Source organism: Saimiri boliviensis, chromosome 9 (genome assembly GCF_048565385.1).
Source record: "Saimiri boliviensis isolate mSaiBol1 chromosome 9, mSaiBol1.pri, whole genome shotgun sequence".
Taxonomy (NCBI): domain Eukaryota; kingdom Metazoa; phylum Chordata; class Mammalia; order Primates; family Cebidae; genus Saimiri; species Saimiri boliviensis.
Window position 1 is genome coordinate 92,861,280 of NC_133457.1, and position 16,935 is coordinate 92,878,214.

At 43.0% G+C, this 16,935-nt stretch overlaps 1 protein-coding gene across 3 annotated transcripts in view; it reads left to right on the forward strand.

Moving 5' to 3' along the window:
- DNAAF9 (dynein axonemal assembly factor 9) overlaps positions 1–16,935 on the forward strand; it is a 156,204-nt gene that overhangs the window by 58,146 nt on the left and 81,123 nt on the right. For 2 of the 3 annotated variants that reach the window (XM_039479457.2, XM_074406314.1), the window contains 6 exons: positions 2,209–2,264; positions 5,064–5,199; positions 7,131–7,212; positions 9,118–9,154; positions 14,110–14,197; positions 16,071–16,147. In XM_039479457.2, the coding sequence (XP_039335391.1) occupies positions 2,209–2,264; positions 5,064–5,199; positions 7,131–7,212; positions 9,118–9,154; positions 14,110–14,197; positions 16,071–16,147 (476 nt within the window). The remainder of the gene's footprint in view (positions 1–2,208; positions 2,265–5,063; positions 5,200–7,130; positions 7,213–9,117; positions 9,155–14,109; positions 14,198–16,070; positions 16,148–16,935) is intronic. The other variant, XM_039479458.2, reaches the window with a different exon arrangement.

Genomic DNA, 16,935 nt, shown 5'->3' on the forward strand with positions numbered 1-16,935 from the left:
GTATTATTAACTGAACTATGGAGCATAAGTTTTAGGAGGTTTTTTTGTCCCCTGGTTTTTAAGAGTTTGTTATATATTTGGGCTATTAGCATTTTGTCTCTAGTATATATTCCAAATACTTTTTCCATATTTACCAGTTGGTTTGCTTATAATGGGGATTTTTTTGCCATGTAGACATTTTTGTTTTTATGTAAATTGAGCTGCCTCTTCTTGCATTCCCTTTGGATTTTGAGTCATTATATAGGGAAAGGGTGTAATTAAAGTCACCCTCTAGTACTTGTTGTGGCTTGAATTTTTACATTCAGATCCCTAATCCAAATAGAATTTGTGGGACTATGTTGTGAGATATGAATCTACTTTTTTTTCCCCCCCAAATGATTACCCAGTTAGAATCACAGCTATACAGTTCACTAGCTCTGTGACCTGGACAAGTGAATTAACTTTTGTATCTTTGTCAAGTCATCTCTAGAGAGGAGATAATGATAGAATGAAGCTCATAGGTTATTAGGATTGCTTGAGGTGATAAGTGCCTGTCACAGTCACGTGGTAAGCCCACAATAAATTTTAAGTATTATGTTAATCTGTAGTTTTTACAAATCAGTAAGATAAACATCAGAACTCCATTTGAGCCAGGCACGGTGGCTCACGCCTGTAATCACCGTACTTTGGAGGCCAAGACCTCAGGTGGATCACCTGAGGTCGGGAGTTCAAGACCAGCCTGACCAACATAGTGAAACCCTGTCTCTATTAAAAATACAAAATTAGCCAGGTGTGGTGGCACGTGCCTATAATCCCAGCTACTTGGGAGGCTGAGGCAGGAGAATTGCTTGAACCTGGGAGGCAGAGGTTGCAGTGGGCCAATATCGTGCCATTGCACTCCAGCCTGGGCAGCAAGAGCAAAACACCATCTCAATAAATAAATAAATAAACACTTCAATTGATAAATATCCAGAGAATGTAAATAAACTGTTAACTTTCTTAATGAAGGGAATTAATATAAATAAACTGTTAACTTTCCCTTAATGAAGGAAAATCCAAATGGTCACTGAACATATCTAACATATTCTACTTTATTAAAAAGCCGAGGGGTGTAAAAGAAGACAACAAACAGTAAGGTCCCATTTTTCATTTGTCAGCTTGGCAAATATATTGAAACCATTTCATAGGCAGTGCTTACGAGGAGACCATGAGATAGGCACACTCATATATTGTAGGTAGAAGTGTACATGGATAGAGCTTTATTAAAAAACGGTTTGGCAACATAGTTCTGCCTTTTTATTCTATGATTTCATTTCCAGATCTGCCTTAAGGAAATCATCAGAGCTTCAGATGAAATTTGTTAAGTTTTATTACTTGAGAGAGGGGGGTGTGTGTGAACTTTTTTCCGTGATATAGAAGAGTTAACAATATAAATTTCCATGAACAGAGGACTATTTAATAAAGTGTAGTACAATCATACATAGTCTATGATGTGCCATAGAAGATTTGAAGAAAACTTACTAAAATGTTCATAGTTTTTAGAAATTTTAGGTGGTTTTTATTGTCTTCTACAATTAACATATATTAATCAGAAAAAATACAGTAAATGTTATTTAGTGGGATTAAAATTACCATTTGAATTTTTAGATCCTTTGGACATGAAACCATGCATGTTAAGTTTTTGTCAGTGTTTAGCCTGACACTATGCATCCAAAAGCTGAGAATTACTTCATTGATTTCCCAGGAAACTTCTGTCAGTATACTTCTAAATTCCTTGGATTCCTCCTCATTACTGATTTTAAATTAGCAAAATAGAATTTGTATATATTAATTTATTGGAAATGTTGAAGAAAATTTAAAGAAAAAATTTCCATTTAGCAACTTACGCCATAGATGGTGGTTGCTCCAATTTCCTTTCAGTAGTTAAACACCGTAAATTAAAAGAATTTTTTTCTTTACTTTCCTTTTTGCACGTTTTTGTCTTTTTTTTTTGCTATTGTTTGTCACTTATTTCTAAAATTCATAATGCTATTCACCATACACATCTTTCCGTGTTCTTATAATAATCGACAAACATGCATCTCTCTCTGTACCCCTCCCTCTCTCACACACACATACACATTATGCACTCTCCTGAAGTGTGCATGTACATACATACTTATGTGAGGGGTTTTGTGATTGTTTTACCAGATTGTGGTCTTAATATATACAATGTTGGATTCTTTTTAGCCATTCAGAAGTTATTTCAGTCATGGAATGATCTCTAGCCATATAACTGAAAACAGGTAAGTTTATTTTTAGGGGAAGAAGGGTGAATGGTAATAGAGAAAATGGAGTTGGCAAAGTGGGAGTGGCTGTGGGGGTGCATCCAAGTTCAGAAGCTAGAGTCGGGAAAATATGGGTTGACTTTAGTCGTCACAGGGTAAGAAATCTATACTGTGTAAATTTGTCTGTTTCACTGCTTTTTATTTTTTATTTTATGGTAAGCTAGCTTTTAAAACACTGTTGTCAGCCAGGCACAGGTGATAAGTGCCTGTCACAGTCACGTGGTAAGACTCACACCTGTAATCTTAACACTTTGGGAGGCCAAGACAGGCGGATAACCTGAGGTCAGGAGTTCGAGACCAGCTTGACCAATATGATGAAACCCCCACCTCTACTAAAAATACAAAAATTGGTCTGGCATGGTGGTATACACCTGTAGTCCCAGCTACTAAGGAGGCTGAGACAGGAGAATTGCTTGAACCCGGGAGGGGGAGGTTGCAGTGAGCTGAGATTGTGCCGTTGCACTCCAGCTTGGGCAACAAGAGTGAAACTCCGTCTCAGAAATAAATAAATAAATAAATAAATAAGCATATGACATATGCATAGTTTGAGAGCTGGGCAGGGGAGCAACAGTGGCTTGCAGGGAGTAAATGGGATCAGGTGTGAAGGTCCAGTCCCACAAAGAAGATGGGAGCAATGAGGGTTTGGAAGTGTTTGCTCCCACATCTCTTTTGTCATCATGAGCTGGAGATACTTCCTCTGATGGACTGAGAGTACATTTCGTCTGTCTTTTCTTCCCCCAAGTCCAATCCAATCTAATAGTGAAACAAAGTACCCTGACTGGGACTCAGAGGCATCTTTTTCTGTCCAGTGTCACTCAGCTTGAATTAAGCTTCAGAAGAAAAATCAGCCATGTTTGCTTTTAAGAGCCCTTGTTTACCTGAAGTGTAAGGTAGTATTTTTAAGAGTAATGAAAATAAATGCAAAGAATTATTTACATGGCACACACTAAGGGCAATTTAGGAAGAGGATAGAGGATAGAGTCATCAAATATTTACTGAGAACATATGACATACCAAGCAAGAGAGATTCATGGTTTTAAAAAATGAGGCAAACATGGTCATTGCCCTCATAAAGTTTATAGTGTAGTGGAGAAAAAGACATTAATCCAACAACTTAACAAAGAAATCTGTTATTACTAACTGACTGATGCCATGAAGGAGAAGATAGCATAGTACTATGGAGCCCATCACAAGGGAACCCAGCCCTCTCCAGGAGAGAGCTGAACAGTGAACAGAGATAATTGGAAGGAGGACGAAGAGCAGAGGCCCTGAGACAAGGACACAAGAGACATCAAAGAAAATGAGCTTAGCTGGAGTATTGAAGTTGGAGTTGAGTGGCCTTTCATGGAGCTGAGAAAGTTCACTAGATCTTACAAGTTCTCTTTGGCTATGTTCAAGATTTTGGCTTCTCCTGAAAATAACAAAGGCAGTAAATTTTTTGCACTTTTAAAAGATTATCATCACTGCAATATAGAGAATCTGTTACAGAAGGGCAAGAGCGGAAGCAGGGAAACGGTGAAGAAGTATTGCAGTTGTCCAGGGAAGAAATGACGGTAGCATGGACTAAGGTGGTGGCCATGACCATGGAAGGAAATGGCTAAATACCAGGTGTTGTGGCACACCCTTGTAGTCCCAGCTACCCAGGAGGCTGAGGCAGGAGAATTGCTGAATTGCTTGAACCTGGGAGGCAGAGGTTGCAGTGAGCGGAGATCGTACCAGTGTACTCCAGCCTGAGTGACAGAGCAAGACTTCATCTCAAAAAATAAACAAAGAAAGAAAAATGGCTAAATAGGAATGATTTGGGGGGGGTTGATTAGATTTAGAGGGGAAGGAAGCAGAAGTCAAGGAGGCCTTTCAAATGGCTGGGTCCCTGGGTAGATTGTGATGCCATTTATTTCCTGCAAGAACTGGAATGGGAATAGACATAGGGAATAGATCATCACAGAGGGGAGGAGGGAGCAGCAAGCTGCAGGGACTATTCAAGGCCAGTTGGAAGAGGAGGGTGACTCACTGGGGAGACCTCAGAGGAAACAGTTGTTGCAGTGGAAGGTGGAAGGAGTCAGGTGCTTCTCAGAGACCAAGAAAGGAAGACCTGAAGGCCATCTGTTGGATTTACTCTATGCTACGTGAAAGTCCCTTGGTGACTTCAGCAAGAACTCTCTGGGTGAAATGACTGAGGAGGCTGATTAGAGTGGGCTGAGGAGTGAGCAGAAAGTGGGGGAGAGGAAAAGTTCAGCCAAGAGGGCAGGGAGAAAGAGGGTGGGTACCGAGGCAGATAGGTATGGTATTGAGAAAATGTGCAACCCTCCCATGCTCCTTCCCTGTTGAAAGTTACTCAGGAATTGGTGACTGCCCTATTGTCTGTCTAGTCCAAGTACCATAACTGTCATCTTTAAAGCTCGTATTTCTATTAAAATTCTATTTTACAGTACTGGAGTTTTGCTCTATCACTTATTCCATAGAATAAGTTCTATGGAACATATTCCTCAAAAAGTGAGACTTGCTGAAAATACAAACCTAACTTGAGTTTAGTTATGTCCCTAAATGTTAACTGATCCCTATGGTTCGGTAGGAAGAGTCAGAGACAGCTGGCATCCCTTCCCAACCAGCCAAGGACATTCTGTGGACTGTACTGACTGACTACTTTGCTCAGACTGCAGGCATCACTCAGAAAAGCCTAAGGACTTATTAAGGTCATGGAGGTTGCCTTGGCCAGGGACTCTTTTCTAATCACATGTTTTTGTCTTTGCTCTCTAGCCCTAATCGGCAGCCATTTGTTCTCTTTGGTAATCACTCCACACGAGAAAACCTAAATGCTGGCAACTTTAACTTCCCTTCTGAAGGACACCTGGTACGAAGCACTGGTCCTGGTGGGAGCTTTGCCAAGCACATGGTAAGTGTCTGGACTGCTTGGGTAGGGGAGCTAGGCAGAAGGAACTTTTTCCAGTCAGTGTGTTGATTTAACCCTGAACTTGAAGTTGTTTTAGAGTAAAAAGAAGTGATTAGAAACTGTGTACTTTTATATAGGTACTAGGTATCATTTGAAAATACCACATTTAATTTTGAAATACTTGAAGGAAAAAGTTTAACAACATAGTTTCACAGACCACTCTTTAAGTTGTCAGAGTAGTATTGTCAATAGAATTTTTAAAATTCAAAATAATTTGAAGATAGTTATTCCAAGCCTAAGTTTGTTATGCCTTGACTGTTACATTTAAGGACAGAAACCAAACTTGATGGTCATTGTTTATTGAGAGTGCCAGGTTCAAGCAATTCTCCTGCCTCAGCCTCCCAAATAGCTGGGAATACAGGCACTTACCACCATGCCTGGCTAATTTTTTTTTTTTTTTTTTTTTTTTTTTTTCTAATTTTTCTGCATGAAGGTCTCGTAAATAATTTTGTTATTTTTAGTTAGAAACAGGGTTTCACCATATTGGCCAGGCCGGTCTCAAACTCCTGACTTCAAGTGATTTGCCTGTGTTGGCCTCCCAGAGTGCTGAGATTACAGACATGAGCCACCACACCCAGCCCAGATGAAAAAATCTTGAAAGCAGCCAGAGAGAAATGGCACCTTATTCATAGAGGGAAGACAATTTTAGCTGGGGTTACAGGCGCCTGCTACCACACTTGGCTGATTTTTATATTTTTAGCAGAGATGAAGTTTTACCATGTTGGCCAGGCTGGTCTCCAACCCCTGACCTCAGGTCATCCACTCGCCTCGGCCTCTCAAAGTGCTGGGATCACAGACATGAACCATCACTCCCAGCTGACAATTTCTGAATGAAAATTGTATTTCTTTCTCATCAGAAACCATGAAGGCCAGAAGGAAGTGACACCTATATTTTAAATGCTGAAGAGAATTGTCAACCTAGAAATCTATATCTAATGAAAATACCCTTCTAGCAGTGAGCCAAGATCATACCACTGTACTCCAGCCTGGGCACAGAGCGAGACTCGGTGTCAAAAAAAAAGAAATTTGAAAACCTAGAGGAACTTATTTTTTCTTCCGCAGGGGCTGTGGTCTTCCAGGAAAGCTCATAATTGATTCAGCCTGACACAGAGTTAAAATAAAAACGAAGGTGGGAGTGTGGTTAGCACCCTCCTTTCCCGAATTTGGAACTGCCCCACACCTCTTCCTGTCATGTCAGCCAGGGTCTTCACTGTGAAAGCTCTGGACTGAGTATTGATTATAGTCAAAACCCAAACACATTGCTTCCTTTTTCCTTCTGAGTTGTGAATTCCTTAGTATCCTGGGCTGACTGAGTATCCAGCTGCTGCACCCTCACAATATAGCCAAGGTTTAAACCACACACACACAAAAGATACCTTTGGAATAACAGTTAAAGATAATCTTTTCCCCCATGTCTTTAACAAGGGGCAGTAAATCAATTTTGTAGAAGAAAATATATTTCTGGCTGGGCACAGTGGCTCACACCTGTAATTGCAGCACTTTGGGAGGCCAAGGCTGGCAGATCACCTGAGGTCAGGAGTTCAAGACCATCCTGGTCAACATGGTAAAACCCTGCCTCTACTAAAAATACAGAAAAATGCAAAAAAAAAAAATTAGCTGGATGTGGTGATATGCCTCTGTAGTCCCAGCTACTGGGGGGGGGGGCAGTAGAATCACTTGAACTGGAGAGGTGGAGGTTGCAGTGAGCTGAGACTGTGTGTGCCACTGCACTCCATCCTGGGTAAGAGAGTGAGACTCCGTCTCATTAAAAAAGAAAGAAAATTTATTTCTATTAACTCTGTACTTTTGTTTCTCTACTAGTACATGCCTAAGTTATTGTGCCTTTTTTATTTTTATTTTTTTCTGACATCCAGGTAGCCCAGTGCGTCTCACCAAAGGGACCTCTTGCTTGTTCAAGAACATACTTTTTTGGAGCTACTCATGTTCCTTACTTGGGTAAGTCCCTGTAAATTGTCATCTCATCAGTTTTTCTAATGAATAGTTGTTCCCATGAACTAAAAGTTGACACATGATTCACTACTTTGCTTGAAAGCTCTTGATACCCAATTCATGGTCCTCCAGCTCCCTCTCTGATTACTTCTGGATAGTTGATGTTTCTAACACATTTCTCACAGAATGTGGTTCAAGAGGAAGATGATTGGTATAACCTACATTAAGTCTAACTATGTGTATAGCCCTTTGCTTAGTATCAAAGGGGAGGCCAAGGTGAGTAAGACCTAGTTTAAGATAGCAGGAGGTAGGGGCCAAGGGCAGTAACTCACATCAGTAATCCCAGCACTTGGGAGGCCAAGGCGGGTGGATCACTTGAGGTAAGGAGTTTGTGACCAGCCTAGTCAACATGATGAAACTCCATCTCTACTAAAAATACAAAAATTAACCAGGCGTAGTGGTGCATACTTATAGTTCCAGCTACTTGGGAAGCTGAGGCACCATAATCGCTTGAACCCGGGAGGTGGAGGTTGCAGTGAGCCAAGATTGAGCCACTGTACTCCAGCCTGGGCGACAGAGCAAGACTCTGTCTTAAAAAAAAAAAAAAACAAACAAAAAATATAGCAGAAGGTAGGGTCCACAATGGGAATTTCAGTGACTCAGCCAGGTGCCCACTTGACTGTTCTTGTGAGGAAAGTGAGGAAAGGCCATAATGAAAGAGTACTTAGAAGCCAGGAGCATGCCATGAGGCCATCCAGAAAGGCTGGGCTGGGTGGGGCTGCCTTGCTTACTGGGGTAACAAGAAGTTGCAGGCATCCAAAGAGACATGGAAAAGAACCTCTGGAATGAACGCAGGTCTCAGCATTGCTACACAGAGAAAAGTACATCAGAAGCCCTATTTTATTCTGGATGATGTTAAATAAGCCAGGAAACTGGAAAGAAGCATTACTTGGGTCAGGTAATTAAGGAGATAAAGCAAGCGGTAGAACTGAACCTGTTTACTGATGCTTCAGAGTTTAAAAAATTAAAAATAAAAGCAAAAACATTCCAGAACCTAAGATTTCCGCACATCTCTGGTATCTGGTGGTGATGCTGAGTGGGTTGTAAAAGTGGGAAATGCGAGCCGGGCGCGGTGGCTCAAGCCTGTAATCCCAGCACTTTGGGAGGCGGAGGCGGGTGGATCACGAGGTCAAGAGATCGAGACCATCCTGGTCAACATGGTGAAACCCCGTCTCTACTAAAAATACAAAAAAATTAGCTGGGCATGGTGGCACGTGCCTGTAATCCCAGCTACTCAGGAGGCTGAGGCAGGAGAATTGCCTGAACCCAGGAGGCGGAGGTTGCGGTGAGCCGAGATCGCGCCATTGCACTCCAGCCTGGGTAACGAGCAAAACTCCGTCTCAAAAAAAAAAAAGTGGGAAATGCGGGTGAAGGTCCAGGAGGCTATTGGGAGTGGCCAGGTTCCACTGTTAGTGGTGTTTATATTGTATTTAGCTTAAAAGAAAAAAATGGGCCGGGCGTGGTGGCTCACACCTGTAATCCTAGCACTTTGGGAGGCCAAGGTGGGTCACCTGAAGTCAGGAGTTCAAGACAAGCCTGGCCAACATGGTAAAACCCCACCTCTACTAAAAATACAAAAATTAGCCAGGCATGGTGGCATGCACCTGTAATCCCAGCTACTTGGGAGGCTGAGGCAGGAGAATCACTTGAACCCCAGAGGCAGAGGATGCAGTGAGCCAAGATGGCACCAGTGCACTCCAGCCTGGGTGAAAGAGCTAAACTCTGTCTCAAAAACAAAAACAAAATGTAGTTTTTGACAGTGCCTTCCAGGTAAATGAAGCATTTCTAGCTTCTTTGTTAAGTGTTTGCATACTCTGCTCTTGTCACATTCTTAGTGGGCCTCTTTCACAGGTGGTGATAGCCAGCTGCCCAAGAAAACTGAACAAATGTAAGTCTTCATATTTTATTTTTTCTTTCTCAGAGTTGAGTTACTCAGTTGTGACTGTCCTGTGTACTTCCTTTTGAGATCAGCAGTGATTAAGACATCTGATTTTGCTGGGTGTGGTGGTGTGAGCCTATAATCCCAACATTTTGGGAAGCTGAGATGGGAGGATCACTTGAGGCCAGGAGTTCAAGACCAGCCTGGGCAACATAAGCAGACGCTGTCTCTACAGAACATAAAAAATTAGCCAGGCATGATGCACGCCTGTGGTCCTAGTTACTTGGGAGGGTGATGTGAGAGGATCACATTAGCCTGGGAGGTCAAGATTTCAGTGAGCTATGATTGCACCACTGCACTCTTGGCAACAGAGGGAGACTCTGCCTCAAAACAAACAAAAAAAAAGAAGATATCTGGTTTATGAGGTGAACATTACCATGTCGTTTCCCAAGTTTCTCTCAGCTTGAAATTTAGGCCAGAGAACCCTGCCAGCTTTGCCATCTGCTCTTCTCTCTAGACCTCAGAAACTTCCTACCTGCACATCCATGCATTATATGATGTAACTCCCTTGATATGTTTTCTACAAAGTGCATTTTTAAATTAAGGACTTTTCTAAGAATAAACCATCTTGAAATCCATCAAGAGAATCATGTGAAACCCCAACTGGTCTGAAGAGTGTTTTTCTCTGAATTTGACACTTAAACCTATGGAACAGAGTCAGAGGGTGTGAACACCGGCTGTGCAACCTCAGATAGGTCCTGCCTAGTGTTGACTTCTCTTCTTTCACATACAGCAAGAAGCCAAAGACAGAAAATAAACTCATTCGTGCTGAAACTATTGAATTTCAAAAAGCATTCTCCTTTAGCAGTATGGACATAATAGAATTTTATTGTTACCTAATTAAATACAGCATTATTACCTAATTAAATACAGCAGCATAATTTGGTGGTGTATAGATCAGTGCTTCCCTATGGCCAGCAGTGACAGACTACAAAAGATTAGGGATCTCTTTAAAATAGAGGTTCTGCAGGTCCAATCTCAGCATTACAATCAGAATTTCTAGGGCAGGGCCCACAAAGTTGTATTGGGAAAAATATAATAGAAGAAATCGAATCACACTATTGTGATTCCATTTGCAAGTAGAAAATAGAAAGTATGCAAGTTGAGAAAAGAAATTAAAATCAACTATAATTCCTTCTCTCTGGCACTACCCTTTAGTACCTTAATTTATGTATTTCTGGGGCTGAGCACAGTGGCTCACATCTGAAATCCCAGGACTTTTGGGGGCCAAGGCAGGCAGATTGCTTTAGCCCAGGAATTCAAGACTAGCCTGGGCAACCTTGTGGAATCCTGTCTCTGCAAAAAATAGAAAAATTAGCTGGGTGTAGTGGCACATGCCTGAATTCCCAGCTACTTGGGAGGATGAGGCGGGAAGATCATCTGAGCCTGGAGAGGTCAAGGCTGCAGTGAACCAAGATAACACCACTACATTGCATCCTGGATGACAGAGTGAGTTCCTGTCTCAAGAATATGTGTGTGTGGCCGGGTGCGGTGGCTCACACCTGTAATCCAGCAGTTTGGGAGGCCTCCGCACGTGGATCACCTGAGGTCAGGACTTCGAGACTAGCCTGGCCAGCATGGCAAAACCCCATCTCTACTAAAAATACAAAAATTAGCCGGGCATGGTGGCACATGCCTGTAATCCCGATATCTACTCGGGAGGCTGAGACAAGAGAAGTGCTTGGACCCGGGATACAGAGGTTGCAGTGAGCTGAAATTGGTGCCACTGCACTCTAGCCTGGGTGACAGAGCAAGACTCTGTCTCAAAAAAAAAAAATGTCTGTGTATACATGTGTGTGTGTTTGTATATGTATATGTATATAACTTTCTGGGCTTTCCAAAAAAGCTATTCACTTAAGCTATAATCATAATGTGTATGTAGTTCTTTTGTGGGTTTCCTTTCTTTAGCAACAAGACAACCACTTCCTCATGTGTTGTTGGATGTAGTCTTACCTTGTGTCTGCTTGTACTTCTGTGCCAGCACTGCTTAGCCACTGCCCTGGATCCTTATGCTAGACCCTTACATATTTTGCCTAAACCAAATCCATTGATGCCCTGCATCAGGGACTGGTATTGAGTGGTAACTGGGTACACATTGGGAGATTTGCCAAATCACAGGTCCAGTGGAACATGTGGATTCAAGTGAAAGTCACAACAGAGGCTAGGCACAGTGGCTCATGCCTGTAATCTTAGCACTTTGGGAGGTCGAGTCGAGTGGCAGGAGTTCGAGACCAGCCTGGCCAAGATGGTGAAACCCCGTCTCTACTAAAAATACAAAAATTAGCCAGGCGAGGTGGTGGGTGCCTATAATCCCAGCTACTCAGGAAGCTGAGGCAGGAGAATCGCCTGAACCTGAGAGGCTGAGGTTGCAGTGAGCTGAGACCACGCCACTGCACTCTAGCTTGGGCAACCGAGCGAGACTGTCTCAAAAAAAATAAATAAATAAAGTGACAACAGCACCATGAAGGCCTTTTTATGGGTCAGCAGCCATGTGGCTTGTGTATTGAGCTCTTGTGTACGGATCTGTGTAGGAGAAGACCAAACAAGGGGAAGGCCTGACCAATGTTAGTACTGAGTGATGCTTGAATCAGCTGGGGAGGGGGATATCTTTGCATGTCTTTGGGTTTGGCATCTTTAAAACTGCACCCTTAGTGCCCAAGTGTAGAGGATTCTGGTCTCACCTGGAAGGGGCCAAGCTCATTCACATCTCTCTGTCAGGCCCCTTCCAGGGTATACCCTCTGCCCTGGCCTGGCCAGGCCAAAAGTCTTCAGGATATGTTACTTGGAGCTGTCATTTTGTTATATGAGCTCTCCTTGTTGTTGTTGTTGTTGTTGTTGTTGTTGTTGTTGTTGTTTCAACTCAACCCTAATCTCTTACCTACATTGTGGAGGTGTGGTGCGGGAGCCAAGGAGGAAATTTAAGGAGGTGGCAATTTGATATGGCACAGTGGAAAAACACCAGGCTGAGAGCAGATCTGAGTTTGGGTCAGCCATGAATTTTCTGTGACTTAATAGACAACTTATTCCACTTCCAGAGGCCCTTATTGCTTCTTCTAGAAGATGAGAGGATTAGACCAAATCATTTCTGTGTTTTTTCCCACTTTCAAACTCCTATCACCTTCCTTTACCTGTTACAAGATTCTTATGGGCTTAAAAATAGACATATTCTCAGGTGAGACCTTGTCAGTTCCTTCCCAGGTGCCTCTTTTTGCCTTTCAGGGCCTCTTGGTTGAGCCCCTTCTCTTCGTAAGTGTCTTAAGAAGAGCCTGCACCTCCTTTCTCCAAGGCAGTGGTTCTCAACCAAGGGCAATTCTATTGAATCTCCCTCCCCTATCTTTCCCCACTCAGAGGAACATTTTGCAGATTCTAGGGAAATTTTGGATTATCACAACTGGGATGCTACCAACATCTAGCGGGTAGGGATGCTGGTTAGCAGCCAGGGGTGCTGCTGAACATCCTACAGTGCACAGGACAAACTGCACAGCAAGGAATTATCCTGCCCTAAATGCCAAGGTGGAAAAACCTTCCCTCCCAAAAAGGAACCAGACTGGTTTTTCTAGGGACCTCCGTGGTAGTCTAGTCTGGCAGAGAAAAACCTTCTTCTTTATTTATTTATTTATTTTTTATTTTTTAGACAGAGTTTTGCACTTGTTGCCCAGGCTGGAGTGCCATGGCGTGATCTTGGCTCAGTGCAACCTCCACCTCCTGGGTTTAAGCAATTCTCCTGGCTCAGTCTCCCGAGTAGCCGGGATTACAAGCACGTGCCACCATGCCCAGCTAATTTTATATTTTTAGTAGAGATGGGGTTTCTCCATGTTGGTCAGGCTGGTCTTGAACTCCCGACCTCAGGTTATCCACCCACCTTGGCCTCCCAAAGTGCTGGGATTACAGGCTTGTCCCACTGCGCCCGGCCAAATAAAACCGGGAAGTTTTATACTGTAGAAGTGGGAAGTCAGAGAGAAAGAACATTATCTAGGGGAAAGGTGAGACATCTCCTCAGAAGCATTCTCTGTTCTCTAAATGAGGCAAGCTGCTTGGAAAGGGGTCTGCAGCTGTTTAACTTGAATTTAAATGAAATCCAGCCCCTCCTCAGTCTAGTCATCTCTCTTCCCCTCTGAGGTCTCCCACCCAGAGGTTCCAGTAGTAGCCAGCCGTCAGCAGGTCTAGTGAAAAAATGAAACTACAGTGTGGTTAGGTCCCTGGAAAAACAGCAAGTGGGCGTGATAACACTGAAGGGATTCCTGGTCTGTGGGTAGCTGCTCCTGCACAGAGAGCGGTCAAGGAGACTTCATATTTTTATTGTTTGGTTACAAACAGGGAGGGGCAATCTCTTGAGCAGAATTCAGAGGAGCCAATTTTCCTTAAGGTGATTTAACAAAAGCAAAGTATAAATCAAACCAGGCATATGACTCTTTTTTTTTTTTTTTTTTTTTTTTGAGGCAAGGTCCCACTCCGTCACCCAGGCTGGAGTATAGTGACACAGCCTTGGCTCACTGTGACCTCCTCTGCCTCCTGGACTCAAATTACCATTCAGCCTCAGCCTCCCAAATAGCTGGGACTACAGACATACCTCACCACACCTGGATAATTTTATTTTTATTTTTTAAATTTTTTTTGTCGAGCGGGGGTTTTGCTGTGTTTCCCAGGCTGGTCTCAAACTCCTGGGCCTGGGCTCAAGCAGTGTGCCTGTCTCAGCCTCCCAAAGTGCTGGGATTACAAGCCTGAGGCACCACACCCAGCCCAGGTTTGTGACTTTTAAAAGGTTTAGAAATCAATGGGTTTTATTTTTGCCTTTTTCGATTCTGTTTAAAAATCAGTTTCTTGGGGGCTGTCATTTGTGTACATGCATCTTTTGACAAAACTTCATGATGCTGTAATGTTAACCATTATTTTTTTTTTTAAAGTAGGCTGTTGTCCCAGATATACGCTGCTGTTATTGAGGCTGTTTTGGCTGGCATTGCATGTTATGCTAAAACTTCCAGTCTAACAAAGGTAATTAAAATACCATGTTTCTCTTCTGTAGTTATTATTTTAATGTAAAACATTCTATCCATGTGTTTCTTCTTTGGACATCTTGTAGTACTGACTCTTGTGCGAGCTTGGGCCTCTTTGACACGAGGAGCTTGGGCCTCTTTGACACGAGGCAGAGAGATACCTTTAAAGCACTGAGCGCCTGCTGCCTGTGACCATGCTTCTGTTGTCTTATGAATGACAACTTATCCGTGCTTCTTTGTAGACATCTAGTTGTGTTAAGGAAAAATCATTCTGTAGCACATTGTTTTATTGAATAGCTAAAACAAAAGACTTTTTTAAAAGCTAAAAAACATAAAGACAACTGTAGATTATTCTGTGAATTCTGATAAAGTTCGGTAAGTTTGATTTCCTATAACTCAGTGTTTTTAAAAAAAAAAACAGCTAAAGATTAGAAAATCTGACTTGCTTTTCCTAGACAAGCACATGTGTTCCCGTTCTCTGACCATTATCTGCCTTGCTGTTTTGCGGTTAACCTGCCCTGCTGAGTTGGATTCCTATATCTGACCCAGTAAGGAGATGAGAAGAGTCAGCTTGATGCCTCCCAAATGCCAATAGGACCTTTTCTGAAGGAAGCCATTTGACATTGGAAAGGTTGTGTATGATGTAGATATCAGAGAGACTGTAGCTGTAGTCACCAGCTCCTTGCCATCTCCCCTCCTCACTGAACTTGTATCCCTGGTACTGAGTCCAGATTTCTCAGCCCTTCAGCCACTACATGGCAAAGCAGTGGGGTGTCCTTCAATATCAGTTCTCACATCTTTGTTTTTTAACTTATCTTTTGTAACTGTAGCTATTTGGATATTATTATTTTTTTTTTTAATTTTTTTTTTTGAGACGGAGTTTCGCTCTTGTTACCCAGGCTGGAGTGCAATGGCGCGATCTCGGCTCACCGCAACCTCCGCCTCCTGGGTTCAGGCAATTCTCCTGCCTCAGCCTCCTGAGTAGCTGGGATTACAGGCACGTGCCACCATGCCCAGCTAATTTTTTGTATTTTTAGTAGAGACAGGGTTTCACCATGTTGACCAGGATAGTCTCGATCTCTCGACCTCGTGATCCACCCGCCTCGGCCTCCCAAAGTGCCGGGATTACAGGCTTGAGCCACCGCGCCCGGCGCATTTTTTTTTTTTTTTTTTTTTTTTTCCGAGACGGAGTTTCGCTCTTGTTACCCAGGCTGGAGTGCAATGGCGCGATCTCGGCTCACCGCAACCTCCGCCTCCTGGGCTCAGGCAATTCTCCTGCCTCAGCCTCCTAAGTAGCTGGGATTACAGGCATGCACCACCACGCCCAGCTAGTTTTTTTGTATTTTTAGTAGAGACTAGGTTTCACCATGTTGACCAGGATGGTCTCGATCTTTCGACCTCGTGATCCACCCGCCTCGGCCTCCCAAAGTGCTGGGATTACAGGCTTGAGCCACCGCGCCCGGCCTATTTGGATATTCTTAGCATCTGGCTAAAACTCTGAGGGCAGACGTTCCTTTCCAAGAGCCAGGGAAGAGCGGGGGAAAAAGCACTTTTACAGACCTCACATTCCACTGCTGTCATCACAGCTGGTCACTTCTCTGGATCCAGCAGGTCAGGTTCCAGTGCACACCTGCCTGAATGCAGTTTTGTCCTGTTAACCTAGGTTGGAGAAAGCAGGCCCTTGCTTCCCTTAACATGATGCTTTCACTTTAATCTGTTCGTGTCTACCAAGTAGTTACATAGATGGGAAGGGCACACTGTAGGGCATAGTGTGATCTTGGATAAGTGTTAGGAGGGCCCGTCCTTCAGTTATATGTGTACTTTTTCCTACTGTGAAAGCTAATTGTCCCTGTCTTGTTATTATTTTACAGGCCAAGGAGGTAGCAGAGCAGACTCTGGGATCTGGGTTAGATTTCTTTGAGTTGATTCCATTTAAGGCAGCTCTGCGGTAAGCAATGGCTGATATTTTTATAAGGAATTTTTTTGTCTTTGTTTTTGAAAGATTCTTTGTCCCTTGTAAGTTATATTTCATCTCCCTTTGAGAAATGTTTCAGTAAAATAATGGGATGTATGAAGGAGAGTCATTCATGATTCAACCTCTACTTAGAAGCCAAAGAGCCAAAGATGGAGGAACTGTTTAAGAAAGTCACACACATGTTTTGAGGCTGGAATGCAAGGTAGATTAACACCAGAATCACAGGAGACTTGACAGGCCTGGGTTCCAAGGCTAGAAAGATGAAGCTGGGGACCTGAACGGTGAGGTTTATAGAGGCAGGGGACCCTGGGCAAAGGAAGATAGTCACTGCGTGGAAGAGATTTGCACTGGACCTCGTCTCTCACTAGAATGACAGAAACTCTGAGCCTAGCCATGTCTTAGGGTCTGCATGGTCTGAGAATCTAGTGATTTTTTCATCACATCTCTTGGCATGTCACAGTGGATCTCTTTGTGGTCTTTATCCATAGCTGAATCTTCATGAACCCAGTCCACTTAACCCAGTGTTTCACGTGAGGACCATTGTGTACACTTTCATGCAAAGGATACAACAGACGCCAGTATTAGGGAATTTATTGAAGAATACTTCTAGGATGTGTCCTGTGATGCCTCAGGTCTATGTCCCACATTTTTCTTATATCCACAGTCCTGGGTAATAAGAGGGAATATTTGAAAGATTAGTCAATTAATTGGTCTAACAAGAATTCTATTTCTGCAGCCCCAGGAGTGGAAGAAAGAGCCAG